This window comes from Antedon bifida, chromosome 9, assembly GCF_963402885.1.
Source record: "Antedon bifida chromosome 9, ecAntBifi1.1, whole genome shotgun sequence".
NCBI classification, from domain to species: Eukaryota; Metazoa; Echinodermata; class Crinoidea; order Comatulida; family Antedonidae; genus Antedon; species Antedon bifida.
This window is the reverse complement of record NC_136234.1, coordinates 21,555,513-21,578,664: the sequence shown is the minus strand read 5'-3', so window position 1 is coordinate 21,578,664 and position 23,152 is coordinate 21,555,513. Positions and strand designations below refer to the sequence as shown.

The window sequence follows — 23,152 nt, the reverse complement described above, 5'->3', positions numbered from 1 at the left end:
CATTTGGAGGGTTAAAACTGTCAGGCCTAGGCAAGTGGACCTCAAATCTTAAACAAAATTGTATGGCATTCGTTTTTCCATTAAATAGACACCATAAAACCCCGAAAAGAGCCCATGTGTTCCTCATTTTTTAGTACTCTTGGGTACAGTGGCTTCTTTTCAACGGATAAGCTTCTTTTCCACATGGGGTTCTTTTCGAGATTACTTTTGTAAACTAAAGAAGGAGGGGAGTTTCTAGATTCCCACCCGGAAAATTGTATCTTTACATGATTTGAATATAGAGATTAACCAAATCAAAATTTAACTTTTAAATTTAATTTTGTGGCGTGTTCACCGCGTAGGACTAACAATACCATCTTCCCCATTACACCTGCACAAACTCATTTGCATAACAACGCAGGGCTTACCAAACTGTTTAAAATAGCTGCAAGGTCCCCAGAAATGACACCTATAGTATTTTGAAACATGATATATAAGAGTCTTCACTGCCCCACCATGATTGGGGCTGAGCAAAGACAATTTTGAAAAAATATTTATTGAAATATGAAATTAAATATTAAGTCTCCAGTTAAGCTCACCATGGTTGGGGCAGAGCTAAGAATGAAAGCTTAGTCCCCGGAAATTATGAAACGAAATATATAAGTCTTCAGGACCAGCCATACAGTGGTGATTGTTTCCCAAGTGTGAGACATGCAATGCAAGCTTTTATTCAAAACATATTAGTAGGCCTACACTACAATATCTTGCATGAAATGGATATTTAAAAATTCTAATGTAAAAGATTAACAAAATAAAAATTGAACAGTGTTGTGTGTTGATCGCGAATGACTAACAATACCATCTTTCCCACAGCACATGTGCATACTCTCATTTGCATACTTAAGCTTGGTTCCCACTAGAACGTAACGCAAGGACGTAAACGCAACGCAAGCGTTTTAACCAATGACAAGCGAAGTTATAGACAGTTAGCAATCACAAGCGAATAAGCCATCGCTTGTGATTGGTCAATTCACTTGCATTGCGTTACGTCCTTGCGTTGCGTCGCTAGTGGGAACCACGCTTAACGCACGGCATACCAAACTACGATGAGATAAAATTAATTCTCTTCTCAGAAACACGTAACGAAGAGAATTAATTCCCTTTTTTTACATTAAAATAAATTGAGGGCGCTAAACATAAAATTTAATTTTGGTATGCCGTGCGTTTGTTATGCAAATGAGAGTGTGCACATGTGCTGTGGGAAAGACGGTATTGTTAGTCATTCGCGATCAACACACAACACTGTTCAATTTTTATTTTGTTACACTTTATAGTGTATTTTTATTTTATTTTATGATTTGAGGTCCACTTGCCTAGGCCTGACATTTTTAACCCTCCAAATGTCTCTCTTTCAAAAAAAAAAAAAATTCATAAAAAAAATATCGGTAGAGGTTCGAACCCCAGCTGATTGCACTCAAAACTGGGCATTACCCGTTAAGCCACAAAGTAGGCCTACATGACGGAACATCTAATAGTCTATTTATACGTGTATTATTGAAGTCATCATTACGTCATATAAAATAGAAATAAGTCACTGAATTTTAATATCTTTTCGTATTAAGCATATTTGAATACCTACCGGTATGGTACCATACATGTTCGACAATACAGTGTCACATATCTCTATTTAAAAAAAAACAATATTAAAAAAAAAAAATATCCGTCGAGGTTCGAACCCCAGCCGATAGCACTCAAAACTGAGCATTACCCGTTACGCCACCAAGTACATGACTAAAAAGCTGATAATAGTCTATTTATACGTGTATTACGTAATTGATCATTACGTCATAAATATCCTATTAACCTTGCTAAAACCAAAATGATCAGTTAGCTCTGTCGTCTGAGCGTCGTGTTAACAACACGTATGTCGTGGGTTCGATTCCCACGCTGGTCGGTGGAATAGAGTTAAGGCTATGCGAGCCACTGTGTTTGGGGTTCACAGATAATACGTCCCCCTTTCCACCACACACCATGAGGCGACAACATCAATGCATCTGGTGATGTGGTGGGAACGACCCCAAAAGGCTGTGGCAGGGCCTTAGTGCTGAGGCAGGGAGAGCACATTTACCATCTTTTTTTTTTGTCGCTAACTGCTTTGATGTTTTAAATTTTATGTTTAGCGCCCTCAATTTAATTTATTGTTTAAAAAAAAGGAATTAATTCTCTTCGTTACGTGTTTAGAAGAGAATTAATTTTATCTCATCGTAGTTTGGTATGCCGTGCGTTTGTTATGCAAATGAGTGTGCACATGTGCTGTGGGAAAGATGGTATTGTTAGTCATTCGCGATCAACACACAACACTGTTCAATTTTTATTTTGTTAATCTTTTACATTAGAATTGTAATTCTACCGTTACACATTAAAGTGTACTTTTAAATATCCGTTTCATGCAAGATATTGTATTGTAGGCCTACTAATATGTTGTGAATAAAAGTTTATGGTAGAATAAATAAATATGTTTTAAGCAGATCTTCGAAATTAAAGCATAATTATGAAGTCGAGTTTTTTAAAACCCAACCTAAAATTCGCATCTGGATAGTTGAAATTTAACATTATAATTATCAAAGGTGATATGATAATTCTAATTGTATTATAGAAATATTAAAATTAACAAGTAGGCTTTTGTGTGCTAGCTCTGTTTGTATTTTTTGTTGAATTACCGCCACGGCGGCGTGCATTGCATGTCTCACTTGGGAAACAATCACCATTGTATGGCTGGTCCTGAAGACTTTTATATTTCGTTTCATAATTTCCGAGGACTAAGCTTTCATTCTTAGCTCTGCCCCAACCATGGTGAGCTTAACTGGAGACTTAATATTTTAATTTCATATTTCAATAAATATTTTTTTTCAAAATTGTCTTTGCTCAGCCCCAATCATGGTGGGGTAGTGAAGACTCTTATATATCATGTTTCAAAATACAATAGGTGTCATTTCTGGGGACCTTGTGGCTATTTTAAACAGTTTGGTAAGCCCTGCGTTGTTATGCAAATGAGTTTGTGCAGGTGTAATGGGGAAGATGGTATTGTTAGTTCTACGCGGTGAACACGCCACAAAATTAAATTTAAAAGTTAAATTTTGATTTTGTTAATCTCGATTAGAAATTCAAATCATGTAAAGATATAATTTTCCGGGCGGGAATCTTATAACTCCCCTCCTTTAGTTTACAAAAGTAATCTCGAAAAGAACCCAATGTGGAAAAGAAGCTTATCCGTTGAAAAGAAGCCACCGTACCCAAGATTACTAAAAAATGAGGAACACATGGGGGGTTTTATGGTGTCTATTTAATGGAAAAACGAATGCCATACAGTTTTGTTTATGATTTGAGGTCCACTTGCCTAGGCCTGACATTTTTAACCCTCCAAATATCTCTCTTTCAAAAAAAAAAAAACAATTCATAAAAAAAATATCCGTAGAGGTTCGAACCCCAGCTGATAGCACTCAAAACTGGGCATTACCCGTTAAGCCACAAAGTACATGACGGAACATCTGATAATAGTCTATTTATACGTGTATTATTGAATTCATCATTACGTCATTAATATCCTATTAACCTTGTTATAACCAAAATGATCAGTTAGCTCAGTCGTCTGAGCGTCGTGTTAACACACGTATGTCGTGGGTTCGATTCCCACGCTGGTCGGTGGAATAGAGTTAAGGCTATGCGAGCCACTGTGTTTGGGGTTCACAGATCATACGTCCCCCTTTCCAGTGCTGAGGCAGGGAGAGCACATTTAACATCTTTTTTATTTAATTTCTTTTTTCAACCTGTATTCGATCTCGTAAATTTTCTGTTTGGCGCCCTCAATTTTAAATGACATTGCATTTTTATTTCATCGCAGGTACGTGTACGAAACGGTTTGGTATGCCGTGCGTTGTTACGTAAATGGATGTGCAGGTGTAGTGTGGGAAAGATGGTATTGTTAGTCAACACGCCACACTGTTAAATTTTGATTTTTCTTAATCAATGTTGCTACATTGGTAGCGAAATGTCCGATTCATGCAAGAAATTGTATTGTATAATTATGTTATGAATAAACGTTTGGTAGTTGGTGTGTATGTCCGCACCGTCCCAGTATTTCGTTTTGGTTTCACGGTCGCGTACATTGCATGCCTCTCACTGGCTGGCGCTTCGGCAACACTCACCATGGATGGTATGGCTGGTCAGTTGCAATTTCCGGGGACTAAGCTCTATTTTCATTAGCTCTGTCCACGTACTTACTATTTAATTTCATATTTCAATAATAGGCCTAGTGCACTTTTCAGGAAGCAACTACAAGCTCTATTTTAAAAATTGTCCTGGTGAGTAATCTGGCATAATTCCGAAAAACCAACCCATGATCTAGCATTTTTCCTAGTATTTTTGCAAAAAATCTAGCATATAAAACCTGATAACCTTTTTTTGGGCCTTTCGATTTTGTGGTACATAAAACATATTCCCCGCCCTCTTATACAATGATTGTTTTGATGACATATTTTGGCCATGTGGCTAGCATTTTGTTTGCCTCTGTCTGGCCACCACACCCATTCATCCCCCCCCCCCCCCCGCACCCACCACCCGCACCCCCGCACCCACCACCGCACTCGCATCCATCTTGGTTACTATTAGCAACGCGATAATCAAAAGAAGCTAGCTAGGAGGGCGAGGCTAGGCGGAGGCCTAGAGAATAGTATCATTTCCCAAGAAGGGGAGGCCTACATCTTATTAACCTGGTCTTCTGCAAGCTTATTCGACTATAAATGATAAAAAACAAATATGACGCTTTATATGCCACCAATGTTAAGCAAGAGGAGAGTAATTACCAAATACAAGTAAGCCTGTCGCACTACGAATGGCGATGCACGGCACGCACGGACGGTTAGCCTACCTATATATAGGGCTAGGGTAGCTAAGCTAGGCCTATATTATAGGTAGGCTAACCTGTAACTACTATAGGATAGGGCTTAGGCTAGCTAGGCCTAGGTACAATGTACAAAGTGTAGGCCCTACCTAGGCCTAAGCCTAGCTTGTACTTTTGAATGTACAAAAAGTGTAATTCTTATTTTATTTTACTGTTTAGGCCTCGATCCTAGGCTGCCAGATACGCTAAATAGTGAATAAAATTGGGATTCCATTGTATTATTTCATTATATCACTTAATATGCCTACAATTACTAGGCATACATAGCTTATTGTATTTTTAGTTAAATATGTAGGTAGGCTAAATTGTGTAGGCCTACTGTTGTTAAAAAAAAGTATTATAGCCTATAGGCTAGTATTAATTATTCCTTTCCAGTTTGTATAACTTTTTTCTGAATCTAGCCTAGTATACCTCTTATCTTCTACAGTAGTCCGGACACCAGTAGAATATTTGGTAACAAAAAAGCAGACACACAGTTTCAAAGTCACTATTCAGCAACCCATACAGGGGAAAGGAAGCCTCCATTAGAAAAACGACCAGCATCCAAAAATAGACACCATAAACCACATCCAGAGAAGGTAGGATTCCTAGAACAAGACTGCAGACTGTTACACCAACCAATTTGTCATGTTGCCACTAAGATAGAGGTGAAAGAAGCTGAAGAAAACCATTGGTGGCCATCTAGAACATCAGATGAACCTCTAAAGAAACATGAATATAGCTACAGTACAACAAATAGATCAGACTATGGTGACAAACAAAGTCACAGATATCAACAGCAGATATCGAGACATGGCAGTAATCCAAATTCAAGACCTGCTAATGGAATAGGTATTGTATAGTAGTACAAACCCTACAAAAAATGAAGATGGAGAGTAAATTTGTATCTTGGCGAGTGACATTGTAGCTTAGTGAGGAGTGAAGTATCTTGCAGAGAGGAGTTGTAGCCTGCGGATTGGAGTTGTAGGCTGAAGAGTGCCAGGTGTTGTAGCTTGGGAGTGGAGTTGTAGCTTGAGGAGTGCTAGAATTTGTAGCTTGCACATTGGAGTTGTAGCTTGTGGTTAAGAAGATGCATGCTACAAATCCAATGGTTCAAATTACTGTACTTAAAATACTTGATGCTCATCACATTCTTTCCTTTTTCAGTTCCAGTAACACACTTGCCTCCAGAAAATGGCCCACGTTTATTAGTTGAGAAGATCTCTTATAACCACCAATACAATGCAAGAGCTAAGCCAACTGAACCAATTAGAGGAAAGGTATGTAGGAATTATTGGTGGCACCATTTGTAATTATCTAAATGCGTCTCTTGTTGCTGCAAAGCGAGGTGCTTTGTGTACAGTACAACAAGTTTAATATAATGTGTAATTATTATCATAATATCATTGTATTGAACAGTATATACATTGAAGTTAATAAAAACAGGGAAGCATTGTAATATTTTAATGATTACTATGCCTTTTTATGATTTTAAAGTTTTAATTGGTTTCGCAATATAATAATTATTGTGTTTTTTTGTAGCTACATGGAAGCCTGGTGTGGGATACCCTTTATCCTGTTAACTGTGACGATGGTGCTAGTGACGGATCTTCCATGCCACCTGCAGTGTCTCCATGATAAAATTGTGCTATCATTCTGTTTTAGGTGCATATATATATATAATTGCAATTTTTATACTTATATTTTTAAAATCCTATTTATTGAAACTTCATTAAATTCTGTGAGTTCTGTACGATAAATGTATGTGTAAATGAATAATTTACCTGTATGAGCCTATGATTTATGGGGCGGCTTAGGCAGCAGAAAAAGTCTGTTAAAACTTAAATGTATTTGCAAAAAGTACATTTTAATTTAATTCTACTGTAGACATTTGCAAATGTTACTTTTTCTTTCTGATTTGACATTTCTGACATTTTTAGGCCTAATATGACAAAACCAGTATTCTTTTGGTTTTTTTATGTTTTTTAGCAACATCAAATTTTAGAGTTATTGTTTCTTGTTATTCTTAATTTTATAGTTGTATATTTTTGTAAAAGTTACTTACAATTTGGCCTCTGGCCATGATCTGTAATTTATTTTATGTGGATTATAATAAAGTGAATATTATTATATGACATCTAAATGATTCCTGTCATATCAAGTTTTTAAAATTCAATTATTATTCGGTAATATTGCTGTATATGATCATATATTGCTTTATCATCATCTTATAGTGCCATAGAAACCAGTTATGTCGAAAAATAAAATGGTAGAAAATTGGCTATTTTCTAAAAAATCCCTGTACTATAGTAGAGGGATTTTTTCGAAAAATGGCCAAAATATCCAGTTTTTAAAATTCAATTATTATTCGATAATATTGCTGTATATGATCATATATTGCTTTATCATCATCTTATAGTGCCATAGAATCCAGTTATGTCGAAAAATAAAATGGTTGAAAATTGGCTATTTTCTAAAAATCCCTGTACTTAATAGTAGAGGGATTTTTTCGAAAAATGGCCAAAATATCCAGTTTTTAAAATTAAATTAAAAGGGTCGAAAATTGTAAAAGTTTCATGAGGGATTTGTACCATCACACTCATAAACATTCATTATTTGTATTCTAGATTATATAGCTCTATTTTACTGTACACATAATAATATATATAAACTCTTCACACATACTATTAAGCTCAAATATCACTTTAATCTGTAGTGCAATCATTTCTATACATTATTTTCATTTACATAAACTAATATAAGAAATTGTTAAATTAAACAATTGTTATTCATTTCAGATATTCACATTAAGGTTTCTTAGGATAGGCACAGGCCTATATAATAATCTTGGCAGCACTTATTTTGACATTTAATACCTTGTTTGGTTAGATAATAGTTTGTGGTTGTTTTATAATGTAATTTTAGTAAGTAAGCCATTTTACAGTAGGACCTATAATTTTATGTACAGTTTAAGACCTTAAATTCACTCCCAGCAGGTACAGTAGGCCTAAAAACAAATACACTTAACACATAAATAAGCATACTGTACTTTCATGTATTAAATTGCCAAAAAAATATACATCATTGGTCATTTTAAAAGTACATAAAATACAGGATAGGTCCTACTGTATATGAAAATGCCAGGATAGGACTTGAAATCAACCTATGTCAAAAATCAACATTGATTTTCAATTTCTTTAGTAGTTACAGAAATTATATATCTTACAAATGAAATGTATTGGTTGATAATAGTTTGATAATAGATAATTTTAGCAAAGAAAGACATGGCTCTATTTTATTATTAGGACCTATATTTGTATTTGTATGCAGTAAACAATTGTCATTTAATTGCACTGTTTATACATAAGTAAATATTGACAACTATTAAAAATAGAGATCATTTTCAAATTGAGTTAAAACAGTTACAAGTTTTCACAAGAAAATGTATACAGATAAAAATCATAACAAATTAGTTATTCTTCTAGTATATGTGCTATTGTAAAACCAGTATACACCATATTCATTTCATTGTCTATAAATTAATTTCCTGACCGTTAACAAGTCTTCCTTTGATTCTCCAAACATCCTAAAAAAAAAACCAGAAAAAGCAAGTTAGCACAAATGTACAGTATGTGTATAATAGAGGGAAATGGTGAAACATGATAACATGACAACAAATAAGGTATAGATTGTAAACAAAGACACAATTATAGATGTCTGCCATTTCCCTCTATTGGTGTTCTTTTGTATTGTGTACAGCTCTGAACAAGTACCAGTAATAATGTATGTACCATGCTAGTTTTTGTGTAAAACAAGTTAAAAAGTGTACTTGCATCAAACTTTAATTCAACTTCATCTCCTAATTTTCGTTTGGCTATCTCGTAAACTTCTTCAGCAATCGTTTGTTGTGTTGTTCCACCCACATCAATGTACTCACACTCAGACGCTGCATAGTGACATGAAATAGCCTTCAAAATCAACAAGCTTTGTTAGTATAAATCTATCTTGATTGGAGTCAAAAGATAAAGTTTAATTTTATTTATTTTATTTTATTTTATGTCTTTAGGCAATGTGGCCAAGGATTACCAATAGTGAATTAATCACTGTCCTATCAGATAGGTGGTAATCCCCCTGATACAGGGGCTATTGTGTGAACCAGTTCACCGGGGTAACCCCCTACTCTTTTTCGAATAATGAACTGGGTTCTTTAAAGTACACACAGGTTATAACTGTGTACACTGGACCTACGGTTTATAGTCCTTATCCGAGAAGACTTGTTCCACCACCAGAACTAGGAGCGAGTCGGCCTCGAACCCTTGCCGATGTTGTTGTTGGCTCTTTAGGTACGGTAAACGGCGCCCCTGCCTTAACCGCTCGGCCATATGACTCGTTAATGAAGATAAAGAAGAGAAGTTTGCAATAAAGCAAGTGATAGCACCATTTCTTTCTCTTTTTTATTTATTTATTTTTTTAATATATATATTTAGAAAATTGCCAAGGATAACCATAGGCCAATTCATTCACTATTCTTCTTAAAGGTGACAATCCCGTTCACAAGGCAAACATATACACAAGATACTATACATAAACAAAGTCTTTGGGAGTGGAGTTGTAATTTTTCATTAGACAGGACTTGAACCCAGGACCTTTGAATTGGTAGCCAAGCATCATAACCACCAAGCCACAACTCCACTCCATTGAGAACCTAAACCTCATCATGGTATTAATAACCCATTATAAATCCTGCATGCTACAGCAACCATTAGCCATAGCAAACCAATAACGTTTATTTATTCCAGCTAAATGCATGAGTAAACACAGTTAAGTCCAGTTGATTTGATATGATTTAACTTTGTTTACTTAAAACAATAATTGTTTTGCAATTAGTCCTGATTTGATGTAACGTCTGAATTAAAGTATCAGATTTACACATTTCATATTTCAATCTTTAAGAAATTAGGTCAAATTTCAAATGAAGCAAAATAGTGCGCAACAAATCACAGCTCTGGAAAAGTGTAGTCACACCTTTCTATTGTAATTCAATGATAGCACACATTTTTGTCTTTGTGAAAACAATGAATCCATGCGAATAAATTTGCCTAGTGGAAAACAGGCTTAACATATAAAGGGTGATTTGAACCAAATTGCATATACAATAAAACGTATGACATAATGTAAATGATGCCAAAAGGTACACAATTTATATGTATTTTCCTCATTCCAACATTTCAAGTTTCATAAAATTTATTTACATACTCTGACATGAAAGATAATAACATACAAAGCAAAACAAAAAGATATGAGGTCAGAGTTTGAAGGCAGATGCCCTGGAAGATGAAAAAAAAATACAAAGTTTGTGGGCGACGTCAGTTTTGTGAAATTGGTCAAGACTCAAAATTAAATTATTATAAAATGTTAACCTTTCTAAATCCTTGGGTTCTATTAGTACCAGATCCATGTAATAGTAGTGGATGGAAGAACACGACATCTCCTTTCTCCATCTCTAGATGAACACGCTCTTGGTCAGGGGTGTAGTCCAATACACCATGGTACATCTTGTTTACACCACCCTTTTAAAAGTAACAAATATAATTTCTGACCATGTAAATCTAGCACAGTATAAGAAAGTATTATTTATCGACCTGTCACACACTCGCCATTTTTACAATGACCTGGCTGTAGAAACATTGAATATCCTTTATCCATTGAATGGAATGCAATTAATGCCATGTGAAACTGAATTGATGAATGGCAAGGAACAAGCAATATTATTTCATTTGCAATGCTGAGATACAGTTTCATTTAAGTGTATCTAGCATGTTATGATAAAGTGAACTAAAAAAAATCAATTTCTATCCGTAAAGCTTTACCTCCCATTGTGGATAGCCATGTTGTTTTAGCTTGCCCTTGTGAGAGCCTGGTACTACTACCAGACATCCATTAGAGCGATCTACTTTCTCCATAGCACACCATGCACAAACAATACGTTCAGCTGGCCTGAATGGAAAGTAGTGCAAATCTTGATGCATAGGATGACGAGATGACTTGGTGCCTAGCAAAGTTAATAACAGTAGAGTAATTACAAACAATAATGCTTAGCCAGCTGTCAAATGTATGACACACAAAAAACATTAATTTAAGGGTAATGTAAGTGTAAAAAACTGCTAATTTTTCAAATTAATTTTTAGTAAAATCAAGGATTTTTAAATTTTTTTTTATGTTGCCTCTTTTGTAGCTTTTATAGTATAGACTATTTGAATATCAAAGGAACAAAGTAATTTAATGCTAGATATGATGCAGATATGATGCAGATATAATGTATGATCGAGTTTATATCATACATTCAATTTAGAGTTTAAAATGGAATTTTGATAACATTTATGTAAAAGTGGAAGGTAATGTCTAAAAAAATCTTATTGTTGCAGTAGCAATTCACAAGACCTAATCAAATTAATAGCATTGTACAATAAGCCTACAGTTAATACTGAACTGTGCACATGTGTCAATTAGACCATTAAACCAGAGCACTTCATTAGAGAGTGGCATTACCATAATAATATTCATTCAACACATATATTTTGATGAAATTGAGTTAATGTTTTACAAGGCTTGTCCAACCAGCATGTCCTACTTTAAGTAGGTCAGAAAATAAAAAGCAAACACTTGTATGGAAGGTCATGTTTTTAATGTGAAATAATTCATTTTCTTTTCTTTAGAAGTGTTTATATTTATTTTTTTATTCTTGTTTGTTCATGCTTTGTTAACTATCTGTGTTTTAAGGTGTAAACTAAATTGCAGTTGGGTCAACCGGCTTAGCTACAGTGATTTAGTTCACTTACAGTGGGTTTACGCTAGTTTCAGCAATTCAGGTTTTTTTTGCTGTTATGTAAAATCAAAAGGATCAACCAGAATTTGATTTTGCTTAATTTATTTTTTATTGATTGGAATCCAATTCAATTTCGAATTTATTATACAATTTAAAGAAAATTACAATAAACAAAGCATGATTTTATTTGCAGAAATAATAGTGACGATATGCACACCAGATCACTGACTGCAGGAAAATGTATGTTGAGCAGTTGGTGCCTAGTAATGGGTCCACTGTGAGAAGTAATTTAAATGCAAATGATTTTATGTGTGATATTTTGACCTACTACAGTACTAGTACTATTACTACAGTTTGGTTCTAGGATACAAGGAGGTTATTTCTTTATGTGGCACAGCAGTATTACATCAAAATACCACAATTCAGTTTTACTGTGTGAACAGACCTTCCAAAAAAAAAATGGAAAAATAAAATGTCCAGTTTTATGAAAGAGGGCGCTATGGTACTGTATTACAGAATTTAAATTTTTTTTTGAATGTTCTATTCATCGCCAATCAATACGTTTGTATAAACGTATATAACTGTACGTTATAATAATAACTTTATTCACAATCTCAGATCAATTTAAAGTATACATAAATAATTTTATTTTTGAATATTAAATACAAAGTACATGCAAAGTTAGTTTTCCTATGATACTGGAGAAATCTATACACAGTACTGAGAATCAGGTGCAACCACACCATTTATTGAATTCTGAATGACAATGTTGCAAACTGAGGTTACCTGAATCTGGTGGCTTGTTTATCAGCATTGTGTGCATTGCCATGATGTTTGGTCCTGTAAAACACTCCACATACTTAACAATCTAGTAGCAAAACAAATATAATATATATATATATAATTCATTCAGCTCAATAAACACAAAAGAAAATCTATGATTGTCATTAAAAACATCTTTTATTTATTTATTATTTTTTATTTTATAAAGGCTATGGATTAACGGTAGCCCTGTCTTAAAAACCACAAAGCCATGACCATCAATCCACAACCTGTTTTACGCTTATGAGCACATTTTGCACACAGGATCCAACAACTCATAACAGCGGAACTTGTCAGCTGCAAGACTTTGGTTTCTGATAGCCTAGCTAGCCTAACAGCTATTAATTCCATTAAATCTCAGCCTAATTATGGACCATCACGCAGCAATTTAATGAAAAAAACAGTTTTAATTGTCATTTTTCGATTAGAGCTAAATTCCGGAAATTTGATCACCGTTATGAAATTATAGACTTGTCAACTCTCACAGGTGGGTATCTTCATATTACGTTTTAAGCGTGCAATATATTTTTTCACGCCTCATTATTTATTCATTAATAATACAGTCCATAACATTTTCAGTATCACAATGGATACAGAATACAGACTCTTTATTGGTCCACATGCAAAATACATTTTGTTTTCATGCTTTGACTTAAAAAATATACAGACAAAAACTAATAATAGAGTATATATTCATTTTAATAAATACATTTTTCTAAACCGCAGTGGAGAGACATGGACATAGAAAATTAATTTTGTTGCCATTCTTAAAATAAACAGATAAAAACTAATTAACATATAAAGAGTACATATTCATTTTAATAAATAAATTTGTCTAAACCGCAGTGGGGAGAGAATCTTTATTGGTCCACATGGAAAATTCATTTTTTTTTCATGCTTAACTTAAAAAATATACCTGAGACAAAAACTAATAATAATATAGAGTATATATTCATTTTAATAAATAAATTTGTCTAAACCGTAGTGGAGAGAGAATCTTTATTGGTCCACATGGAAAATTCATTTTGTTTTCATGCTTAACTAAAATATAGAGACAAAAACTAATAAACATATAAAGAGAGTATATTCATTTTAATACATAAAATTGTCTAAACCGCAAATGGAGAGAGAATCTTTATTAGTCCACATGGAAAATTCATTTTGTTGTCACGCTTAAAACATACAGACAATTTATAAGAATATTCAGCACAGAAGCTTAAAAAGGAATATAAATAATATAATACAGACAACAATTTGAATTGTTAGTTATTAAAATAACTGGTCTTTATATGTTTATAAAAATTGATGTAATTATATACTGTATTGTTTAGTATATTGAATTGAATTTGTATCATTTTGTACAATTTAAAGAAATTTTACAAAAATGGTTAGCAATTGTGAAGTATTAAAAGGAGGAAAAACAAGAATTACACGATATTTATTTGGTTTTTATAAATTGTGTAAATTTGATTTTTACTGGTAGTGTTTGGGAGATTAATCCATGACTTAGTTCCATGGCTTAAAAATGTTCTGTTCTTCGTACCAGTTTCCCATTTTGTTCCATTAAGTTGTTATTTGGCTTATTTCTTGTGCACTGAGAATGGCTATTAATGTTACAAATAAATTTGGCATACACTCAAGGAATATGGAGCCATTTCACTCAAGCACTTACGCGTTAAAATGTGTTTCTTTTGTCTATGGTTGGTGAAATAAATGAAATAAAATGTTCATTCAATATTTATTGTACGTTTTTCTATACTAACTGTATCATAATTTCATTGATGAGAGTTTTATTATGATAGATAAAAGAACCCAATCTAGTCAATTATGAAATCTTAAGTTCAATTTATAAATTGTGAAGGTCAAATGTTGTATTTGTTGAATACGATCACAGTGGCTAAGACAAAAAATAAATAAAACAGGATGCATTGTACCCAGACATTCCAACCCTCCTGATTGTCCGGATATTAACAAATCTTCCGAATTTTTGGTTTTAGATAAAAATATTCTTCAAGCCCTGTCTATTTATTTTTTGTATTTAATACATAATTAAATCCGATTAGTTGCTAGAATGTGCAATGCACCTCTGGTAAACAGTGAAATATACCAATTGCGCGGGGTATTTTGTGAGTTTTAAAGAAGGCAAAATCATACGGTAACAGACTTTCCTCTAAGTTAAACATTTTCGAGAGGTTTGGGGTTGGAACATTGTTGTTGTACCGTACATGAAAATAGTTTGTTTTGTACAGTATAACATTTTTGTGTATTACTGTATTAGATTTTTTTTAAAGATGAGTTTTTATCAATACAATCTATACAATCTATTCAACTGACTGACCGTTATACTATGACAAATGGAAGGAAATATTTTAAAATATATTTTTTTAATAATAAATAATGAATTAATACTGTTCTTACCTAAAAAGAAATAATTATTAAAAAGCATTTATTATCTAGTCTAGACTCTATTCAGAGAAGTTATAAAAGTAATGAGTATTTGATTAGGCTATTAATTATTTTTCTACTCTAGATATTGTACTGCTATCGGGTGTAACAATAAATTGCTGTATGCTTTATTTGTCCATTATTATCATAAAATAACAATAGAAATTCTTCTTAAAGAAAAAAACATGAAATATAAAGATTAAAATCAGATTTGAATAGATTATTTTGTGGTTTTACTAAAGTTAATCACTTTCGTAGACAAAAAACAGGGAAAATTAATGTTTTCATTTATAAAATGACAAAATAAATGGTTGAATTCAACCAAAAACCATTGGCTGGCAGCCAATTTGACTATTTTTTGCATTAAATTACAGTTTTTTAGGTAAATATATATTTTATTTCTATCCAATTTCTAGTAAAAGTGGATAACAGTTAAATGACATTAAAATGGCATATTCAAAAAAAGAATTTTTTTTTTAGAGGAACAATACATCTTTAAAAATTGGCAAATATTACTATGATGAAAAAACCGATATAAACAAAAATTATTATATCTCTAAATGATACGCGATTATGGCATAACTAGGTCAAATTGAGACCACATGTGTTGATATGAGCATGATGATGATGTACACTCAACATGAACGACATTGTAAACAATGAACAACGTTCTCAACTGGAACTTTAATTTCAAGTATTCACGAGATGTTTACTCGACTTAACTTGAGAAAATTAAATATTAGGAGGTGTTACAGAATCATGTCACAACTATAAGTATAAAACATTTTAAAGTATTTTTAATACATGCCAAAGGCAGAAAATACAATACCAACTCATTACATAACTTTTTTTTTTTGTTAGAGTACAGTATTTTATCGGGATATTTGTTTGATAATCCAAAATATGGGAAGGAGTCTGCATTTCATTATAGGGAGAACGGGAGATGACTAAAAATATTGGGATTCATTATCAGGAGAGTTAGGTCGTCTGTTAAACTCGACACAAACAGTGTGTAAACTGGATGGATATGAGGGGTGTGTAACTTGACATGGCCATGTGTAAACTCACAATCAGTGTGTGAACTCGAATAAAGTTGTATGTAAACTTGACAAAATGTGCGTAGACATGAGCGGTGTGCAAACTCAACATGTGATCTCAAATTGACATATTAATGTCCGTCCTGGCGTGCTATATCTGACACTAATGGCAAACAAAACTATAAATATTCTTTTGTCTTCATTTGTAATCTGTCATGTATGTTTGTTTGAAATGACCTTTTCACTATTTACAATGGAACAAAGGTTAGAGAGAACTGGTGATTATCATGATGTTGTTGGCATTTGAGAGGAATAGATAATTACATGTGATATGCTTGCATGTGTAATACCTTGAGGGAGAGGATAGTACACTAACTACCACATGATTACACATGATTACAGTGACAGGCTACATTACATATATTGTTTTGTTAAAGATGTAACCAGAGATAATGTTTTAATATTCAATAAAAATTATGTTTTCATCACCTCTGGAAGTGTACAGAAATCAAACAAAACTGGGTCAAACTGGAAGTCTTGTATTTTGGTGATAGCACGTTCTCCTTCAACGAACTCTGACCTCGCTATTGAGACGTCTTTCATGACAGTCAAACCAGGCACTTTAACTTTGCCGCTACAAATATCTTTAAACTCTGAACTATCAAAGGAAACATACAATATCATTTCTTGTTATTTTTTTTATTTAACTTGTATAAAATACTAAAAAACAACCAAAGGTTAAAATGAAGAGTTTATAATATATAATAGTTTTATAATAATTCAGAACGCCTAAACAGTACATAGAACTAAACAAAGAAGAAATATGACAATAACAAATATGATTTAATTTCTTTTATTTTTATAAAATGGAAAATGAAGAAAAAAAAATTAACATAAAATATTATCATTATATTCAATGAATTAAAAAAAAAATCTTCAATGATATACAGAAATTTATTAACGATATAATATCTCCCTGAAAAAATTGTTGTAAATTTTGCTTGTTGAATATTCCATTTTAATGTCGCATAATATTCTCTTTGACAAAAATTTGATTGGCAAACAAATTATTTACCTCAAAAACTACGAAAGCAAAAAATACTAAAATTGACTGTGTCATACAATGGGTTATTGTTAATGTTTCACAACATTAGGCGCTATATAAATCAAGGATGTTATTATTATTTTGTCTTTAAAGAAAAAAATTAATTAGGTAGAGTGGTTTATAGAAAGAATATATAGATAGAATGAACTTTAGTATTATATAATAAGAGTAACAGGAGTTCCGAATTATCTCATTTTTATAATTGACCTCAGCACTGCAGTACTCTGGGAAATTTGTTTCTAATTTTTCATACATAATAATATAGATCACATGAAAAACTTATAGATAATGATAATGATATGCTTTTCACATATTAAAAAGATTCAGAGTTATCAATTAACGATGAAAGGAATTTTCAATTAACGGTGAATGCAGCTTTCAATTAAACATATTAAAATATTTAAAGCTTACCAAAATTCATCAATTTTGTCATCCTTTACCAAGCCTTTGATCACAACAAATCCATCTTCCTGATAAGCATTACACTGCTGCGGTGACAGTAGCAACTTGTTATTTAACACATACTCAATGTTATTCCAATGTTGTCCCACAGAGGCAGATACTGGAGATACAGACTTAAGTACCGTTAAGTTAAAGAAAAAGATGAATGTGTCACTGGCCGTTTATGCTGCATATCACCATTATAACAATATGCAGTATAACATTTTTTTAATAGAAATGTTTGATACTTTTTTCATTTCAATTTAAGTTAAGCACGTACAATAATAAATAAAGATAAGTAACTTTGTAAAAGCTATGTAGAAACGGAACACTAGGGCAACCACAATACAAGCAAAAAAAGATTTTACAAATAATGGTGCCAAAAAAAAAGAAATCTTTAAAAGGGATTTAAATTAAATCTTTTTATATAAATAGAAAAGTTTGATATTTGAATGATGTATTTCATTTAAATGCAAGTTAAGCACATACAACAATAATAAATATAAGTAACATTGTAAAAGCGAAGTAGAAATGGAACACTAGGGCAATCACAAAAAGATTTTACAAAGGTAGAAATATACGGTACATATTGGAATATACCGTATACCCACAAATGATTGAGATTAATATGGTATTACTGTTGCCTCAAAAAAATTACTGTATAAAATATACTGTATATACAGTCTATTCTTTGCAGCAGAAACATGGCCATTGTCCATTTATACATCCTATTTTTCTAATGTTAATGAATGACACCAATCTAATAATACCAGAGGGAGCAATCTTAATTTTCAAGTACCTATATTTAAAGCAGCTGCTCATATTCAGCAATTAAGAATGCCTAATTACCCATAGTAATAACACATTCTAAATCTATAGAGGAACATTTTATAAATAGAGTCCTTGAAAGTGAATCAAATATATTAATTTTTAATTCGTATTCAGCAAATACATACAGTATATATTTTAAAATGTAATAGTGTTTTTTTACTTTTGCTCATTATTTGTATTTCTTTCTTTCTTTTAAAGAGGACTTAATTGGAAATAAGTTCCTCTTGCATCTCTAATAGTCCTTGTTATTGATATTTTTTTAATTCTTCTAATGTTCTTCACTGCAATTTTGTTGTAATTTTATAATATATTCCAGTTTCATGTTTCAATGAGATGCACAAAAATCAAATCATTGGCTGGGGACAAGGTTGTTAAATCTAATGTTGATTAAATACATAATTTTGTATCTTAACTGCCGTCTGCAAAACATTTCATAATAATATTAGCATAACAATGTTTTACAAGCATATTTACATTGTTGAACTAACAACATTTATACATTCATGAATGGTGAATTTAAAAACAATGTTATAACAATCGAAAAAACCAGAGTGAACACAAAATAATACATTAGTCTAATGTTTGCTTTTAAAGACACTTTCCCTACGTTTTTTTTATCTAATTAAGGCCACAAACTGCATGTTACGTAAAATCAAATACCATGGGCCTAATTGCGATAATTTAAATGCTTCAAAATAAGTTGATTCTAATAATTTATGTGGCATGCTGTTATAAATACTGCTGTACCAGCATGCATCGTGCGAGGATTGATATTTTCGCTGTGCTTCTGTGATGCAACCATCGTGAAAGGAAAACAATTGAAGACTATTCAGTGAAAATATATTAATTTGCACTACTAATAATACTAATTTTTCCAAAAAAAGAAAGACAATTAATTTAGCAACGAGACAATGCCATCTTGATTTTTTGTGTTTTTGGGGTACAATACATTTCCTTTTTTTTTTCAGTGTGCTGATCTGGTAGGCGCTGCACTGCTGGCTGCCGTGGAGGGTATAATCCGAATTTCTTCAGTTTTTTTTGAGGACCAGAATAAAAATAACATTTTTTTAAATGTGAAAATTGAAATACGGCCATATCAAATTCCTGTGAGTTAAATTATTCTGAAAGTCACTCTCTTTTAACCATTTATTTAATTTTCTTTCACATTTCTGCTCTTTTAGACCGAAGAGCAGAGCATTTCTGAGCAATAGCTTGCTTTTTATTGCCTGACGACGTAGCGTAGTGAGTGTTAACTGTAAACAACGCCAATGTCTAAGTTCACACGCAAAGGCTTATGATTCGTCAACCTTACTTTATGCTGTATGCTTCAACATAACCTTACGAGTGTATGAGAACGCTATGACAATGATGATGTTTTTAATACTTGTGCATTGCTTTTTTTAAACATTTCTGCATTTAACATTCAAGTGCACCTAATAATAGGCTAGAAGCTATCAAGATGTGTCTATGATTACTATATAAAGTATCTTGTAGTTTTTGTACAGTTAAGTCTTATTCACTTCCGATGAAGAGAACATTACACATTGTTACTATGAACACATGTAATAACATAGTAACAGATGAAAATTCAAAAGAATTACAAAAGCCATCGGGATCTGTGCACAACCTGCAGGCCAGGCCAGGTTACAGGTTCAAGGTGTTATCACTGTATACAGTATCTCTCCATACATGAATGAAGCTACATGCCAATCATGTGATTGCATTGTATTTGCAAGTTAACATTCAGGAGACTGGAAACAAAGAATGTTAAAACAAAATGTTATGCCATGTTTCATGCCAAACTGATTATGCATTTTCCTATCTTATGTTACCGTAATGTATTATACAATTATGGAAATTCCGCTCCTTGTTATTGTGCTATTAAACGAAAATAAATTTAAAAAAAATTAAAATAAATTAATGTAAACTGAAAATTTGTAAAATTGTTTTAATTTAATTGTTCTGTTTAACTGTCCTGATAAGGGCTAGAGTGTCCATCTCCGGATGGATGAGGAGTAGAACAACATTATAGATGCCGTACACTACAGGTTAATTTTCGAACCAGATCAATCAGCAGTCTAGCCTATTGCACATGGTTGCTCATTGTGTGACAAGAATGAATGGACATAATAACAAAGTTCACCATTGTTATTAAATATCATGTGACCAATATGCTTCAATCAAATGACAAGAACTTTTACAGTATATGTGTTATAAAATTATTTGTTTGTCTAATCTATGGATACAAATTCCAAAATTAAAGATGAATTGAACAAATATTTAATAAAACAACTCTTGCAAGAACATTTAAAATCTTTGTCATTAGGTTTGTTCAGTGTCACCAACCTTTGTCTTGTCTAATGACATTTTGTTTGTTTACTGTAATAAATTACTGATTTATTTGCTGAATAAACTAAACAAGTGCAAATGGGTGATAATGCCTAGCATAACATGGTTTGGGTGACGCAGGGCCCTTCTAAACACCAACCAAATGTCTATATTAGAACTCTTCCCATTGGATAACAAAAGTACAATCATCCATCGCCTGTAATAATTTATTTCACCAGCAGAGAGCGAAAGCCGTAAACTTAGCCTAGGCCATGCGGACAGATCTGACAAGCAAAGCGCCACAGGTCAAATTGCTGTCCAAAATATAAATATTAAATTGTCTTTTTGTATTTGTCGCTTCTATTTGAGTTAATTCATAAAGTGCTGTTGCTTTTTTGGACTTGTGTCCATGTATGTTTATTGTCTGTAGTGTTGTATTATAAAATTCTGACTTAAATACCAGGATATAAAAAAATTATTTAATTATTCTAATGGCAATGCACAATTGTATGACGCACTATACGACCCCCAGGAGAGGTCATCACTTTAATGATGCAGGGTTACGTCAAAAAATCTAAATAGAACGTCCACTTATAAATAAAAAAACAATATGCGGCTTACAACAAACAGTGTCAAGATGATGAACGGTGTTTGATTTGACATACATGGAACGAAAATGTTAGTAAACGCAAAGAATGTATGTTTGTTATGCACGAAAATCATATGGCCGCCTAACCCTATGGAAAAACCTCAAAAAGAAAACAGCCAAAAAATCCAAGCAGTAGGCCTAGCCTAGCTAGTACTATATAGCTAGTAGGCCTAGGCTTAGCCCTATCTAGGCCATTGAGGTATCCATGCAAAGCCTAATAGTACTCTAGGCCTAGGCCTTCTATAGTATAGGTCCTAACGTGCGGGATACGCTACATAGTACATATATGAAAGCCACAACGCCTACCGCCTAGCTAGGCCTAGCTAGGCCTAGCTAGGCTAGATCTACAATCGAACTGAAGGATACAACGATGCCTTCTTTTCTATCCTGCTTCTTCAGATGAGAAGTGATAATTTTTAGCCGTTCCATTATGACGATGGATACTATTGATGGCTGGGCTGCAGGAAACAACTAGCTCTTGACGTGACAACAACCAGGTCAGGGCAGCAGCAGCCCACTTTTTTACACCCCTGTTTTTTGTCAACAATGAGTATGGAACGCGGTTGCTGCCTTTTGACCACATGTCTCTTTTGTCTCTTTTAGATGGGGTGAGTGGTGTAGGCAACACACCCGCTAAGCCCAGCCCAGCCGTTCAAAAAATAAAAAATTTTTAATATAAAGTTAAACATTATTCTTTCGGGGTGTCATTTTGATGAGGTGGCTCTTTTGAACTATCTTCTCTTGGATTTTCAAAGAGCGGAAGAGGATTATGTTCCCGAATTAACCTTTTAACTCTGTTCCAGTCATAGTGGGGCCGAGGTAGTGCAGCATCTACACTGTGTATTGCAGATTCAAATATCTTTTAACTTTTAATCTGGAACTGTTATTAGCCTACATGGTCTACATGGTCATGGTCACATTGCAATTAGTTGAAACGAAACATCGTTCATAATTCTAACCTCCCCGGTATACAATTTATTTATTTATTTATAAACTTATTTATAGACATTTTTATTGTATATTGTTCTTATAAAAGATCCATGATAGATAATAAGTAAGAAATACTGTTAGTTTAACAATACATTAAGAGTTTTTTTTCCGCTGGACATCAGAACTAATCAAATCTAACCAAATAAACGTTTTATTGTTATATCAAACAAGAGTCTCTTATTCGGATTAACTAAACAATCACCACTGTATGCGAATTGCTTGCCAATCTGCAAGTAGGCTTTCTACTCAAAGCTGATACATATCATAAAAAACTTGCAACGGTAAATTGATTTTACATTAGAAGTGAAACAAGCAATCTAGCAGAGTCTGTATAATAGGAGACAATTATTGTCTTTTTAATGTGATGAACTACCGCATTCATTAACTCTCACGATACAGTAATAGGCCCACTGAGTGTTTCATGTATCTGCAAAAGGTCAACATGATTATCATACACAATACAATGTATAAGATGTTTTTCATAATCACATTTGTTTAACCTTGTTGAAACATTATAAGATAGATAGAAATTTGTTTCTTGTTCGGGTGCATGTGGGAAGGCCACCTAGAAATTCGGGGAGCAAATAATATAATCATCCTTTTCACCAAGACAACAACAGTATGAGAAGAAGAGAAAATGCAAAAGTTTAAAAGAAACAATTTCATTTCCATTTTGTACATCCCCACGTCCGTTTACGGGATTGGCTTGTTAAAAAATCTATTCATTACTTTCAAGTTCTAGCTATAAGTTGCAAAATCC

General features: G+C 32.8%; 2 protein-coding genes across 5 annotated transcripts; one reads left to right on the top strand and one right to left on the bottom strand.

Moving 5' to 3' along the window:
* Positions 1–3,876: 3,876 nt before the first annotated feature.
* On the top strand, positions 3,877–7,055 carry LOC144851449 (ciliary microtubule inner protein 6-like). Of its 4 annotated transcripts, none has more exons than XM_078708935.1 (4): positions 3,877–3,960; positions 5,367–5,770; positions 6,086–6,198; positions 6,461–7,055. In XM_078708935.1, exons 1-4 carry the CDS (start codon positions 3,929–3,931, stop codon positions 6,554–6,556), a joined length of 645 nt encoding a protein of 214 aa, XP_078565061.1. In that variant the 5' UTR covers positions 3,877–3,928; the 3' UTR covers positions 6,557–7,055. The 4 variants fall into 4 exon arrangements, with proteins under 4 accessions (XP_078565061.1, XP_078565060.1, XP_078565058.1 ...); XM_078708934.1 differs by lacking the exon at positions 3,877–3,960 and adding an exon at positions 4,113–4,201; XM_078708932.1 differs by lacking the exon at positions 3,877–3,960 and adding an exon at positions 4,665–4,850.
* An 856-nt stretch (positions 7,056–7,911) lies between these two features.
* Positions 7,912–21,882, bottom strand: LOC144851444 (phytanoyl-CoA dioxygenase, peroxisomal-like). The gene is made up of 8 exons (XM_078708922.1): positions 21,769–21,882; positions 17,565–17,728; positions 16,538–16,706; positions 12,531–12,612; positions 10,789–10,970; positions 10,339–10,488; positions 8,752–8,886; positions 7,912–8,504 (listed from the first exon to the last, which is right to left on the bottom strand). Exons 1-8 carry the CDS (start codon positions 21,829–21,831, stop codon positions 8,451–8,453), a joined length of 999 nt encoding a protein of 332 aa, XP_078565048.1. The 5' UTR covers positions 21,832–21,882; the 3' UTR covers positions 7,912–8,450.
* Positions 21,883–23,152: the final 1,270 nt, after the last annotated feature.

What these genes read in the sequence shown, in the direction of transcription:
- LOC144851449 (XM_078708932.1), top strand. Translation starts at nt 4,795, where the DNA reads ATGACGCTTTATATGCCACCAATGTTAAGCAAGAGGAGAGTAATTACC. An exon ending in AGAGTAATTACCAAATACAA is followed by an intron (nt 4,851 to 5,366) that starts GTAAGCCTGTCG and finishes TATCTTCTACAG; the next exon opens with TAGTCCGGACACCAGTAGAA. An exon ending in CTGAACCAATTAGAGGAAAG is followed by an intron (nt 6,199 to 6,460) that starts GTATGTAGGAAT and finishes GTTTTTTTGTAG; the next exon opens with CTACATGGAAGCCTGGTGTG.
- LOC144851444 (XM_078708922.1), bottom strand. Translation starts at nt 21,831, where the DNA reads ATGGAACGGCTAAAAATTATCACTTCTCATCTGAAGAAGCAGGATAGA. An exon ending in GACAAAATTGATGAATTTTG is followed by an intron (nt 16,707 to 17,564) that starts GTAAGCTTTAAA and finishes TTCCTTTGATAG; the next exon opens with TTCAGAGTTTAAAGATATTT. An exon ending in AAGTTGAATTAAAGTTTGAT is followed by an intron (nt 8,505 to 8,751) that starts GCAAGTACACTT and finishes TTTTTTTTTTAG; the next exon opens with GATGTTTGGAGAATCAAAGG.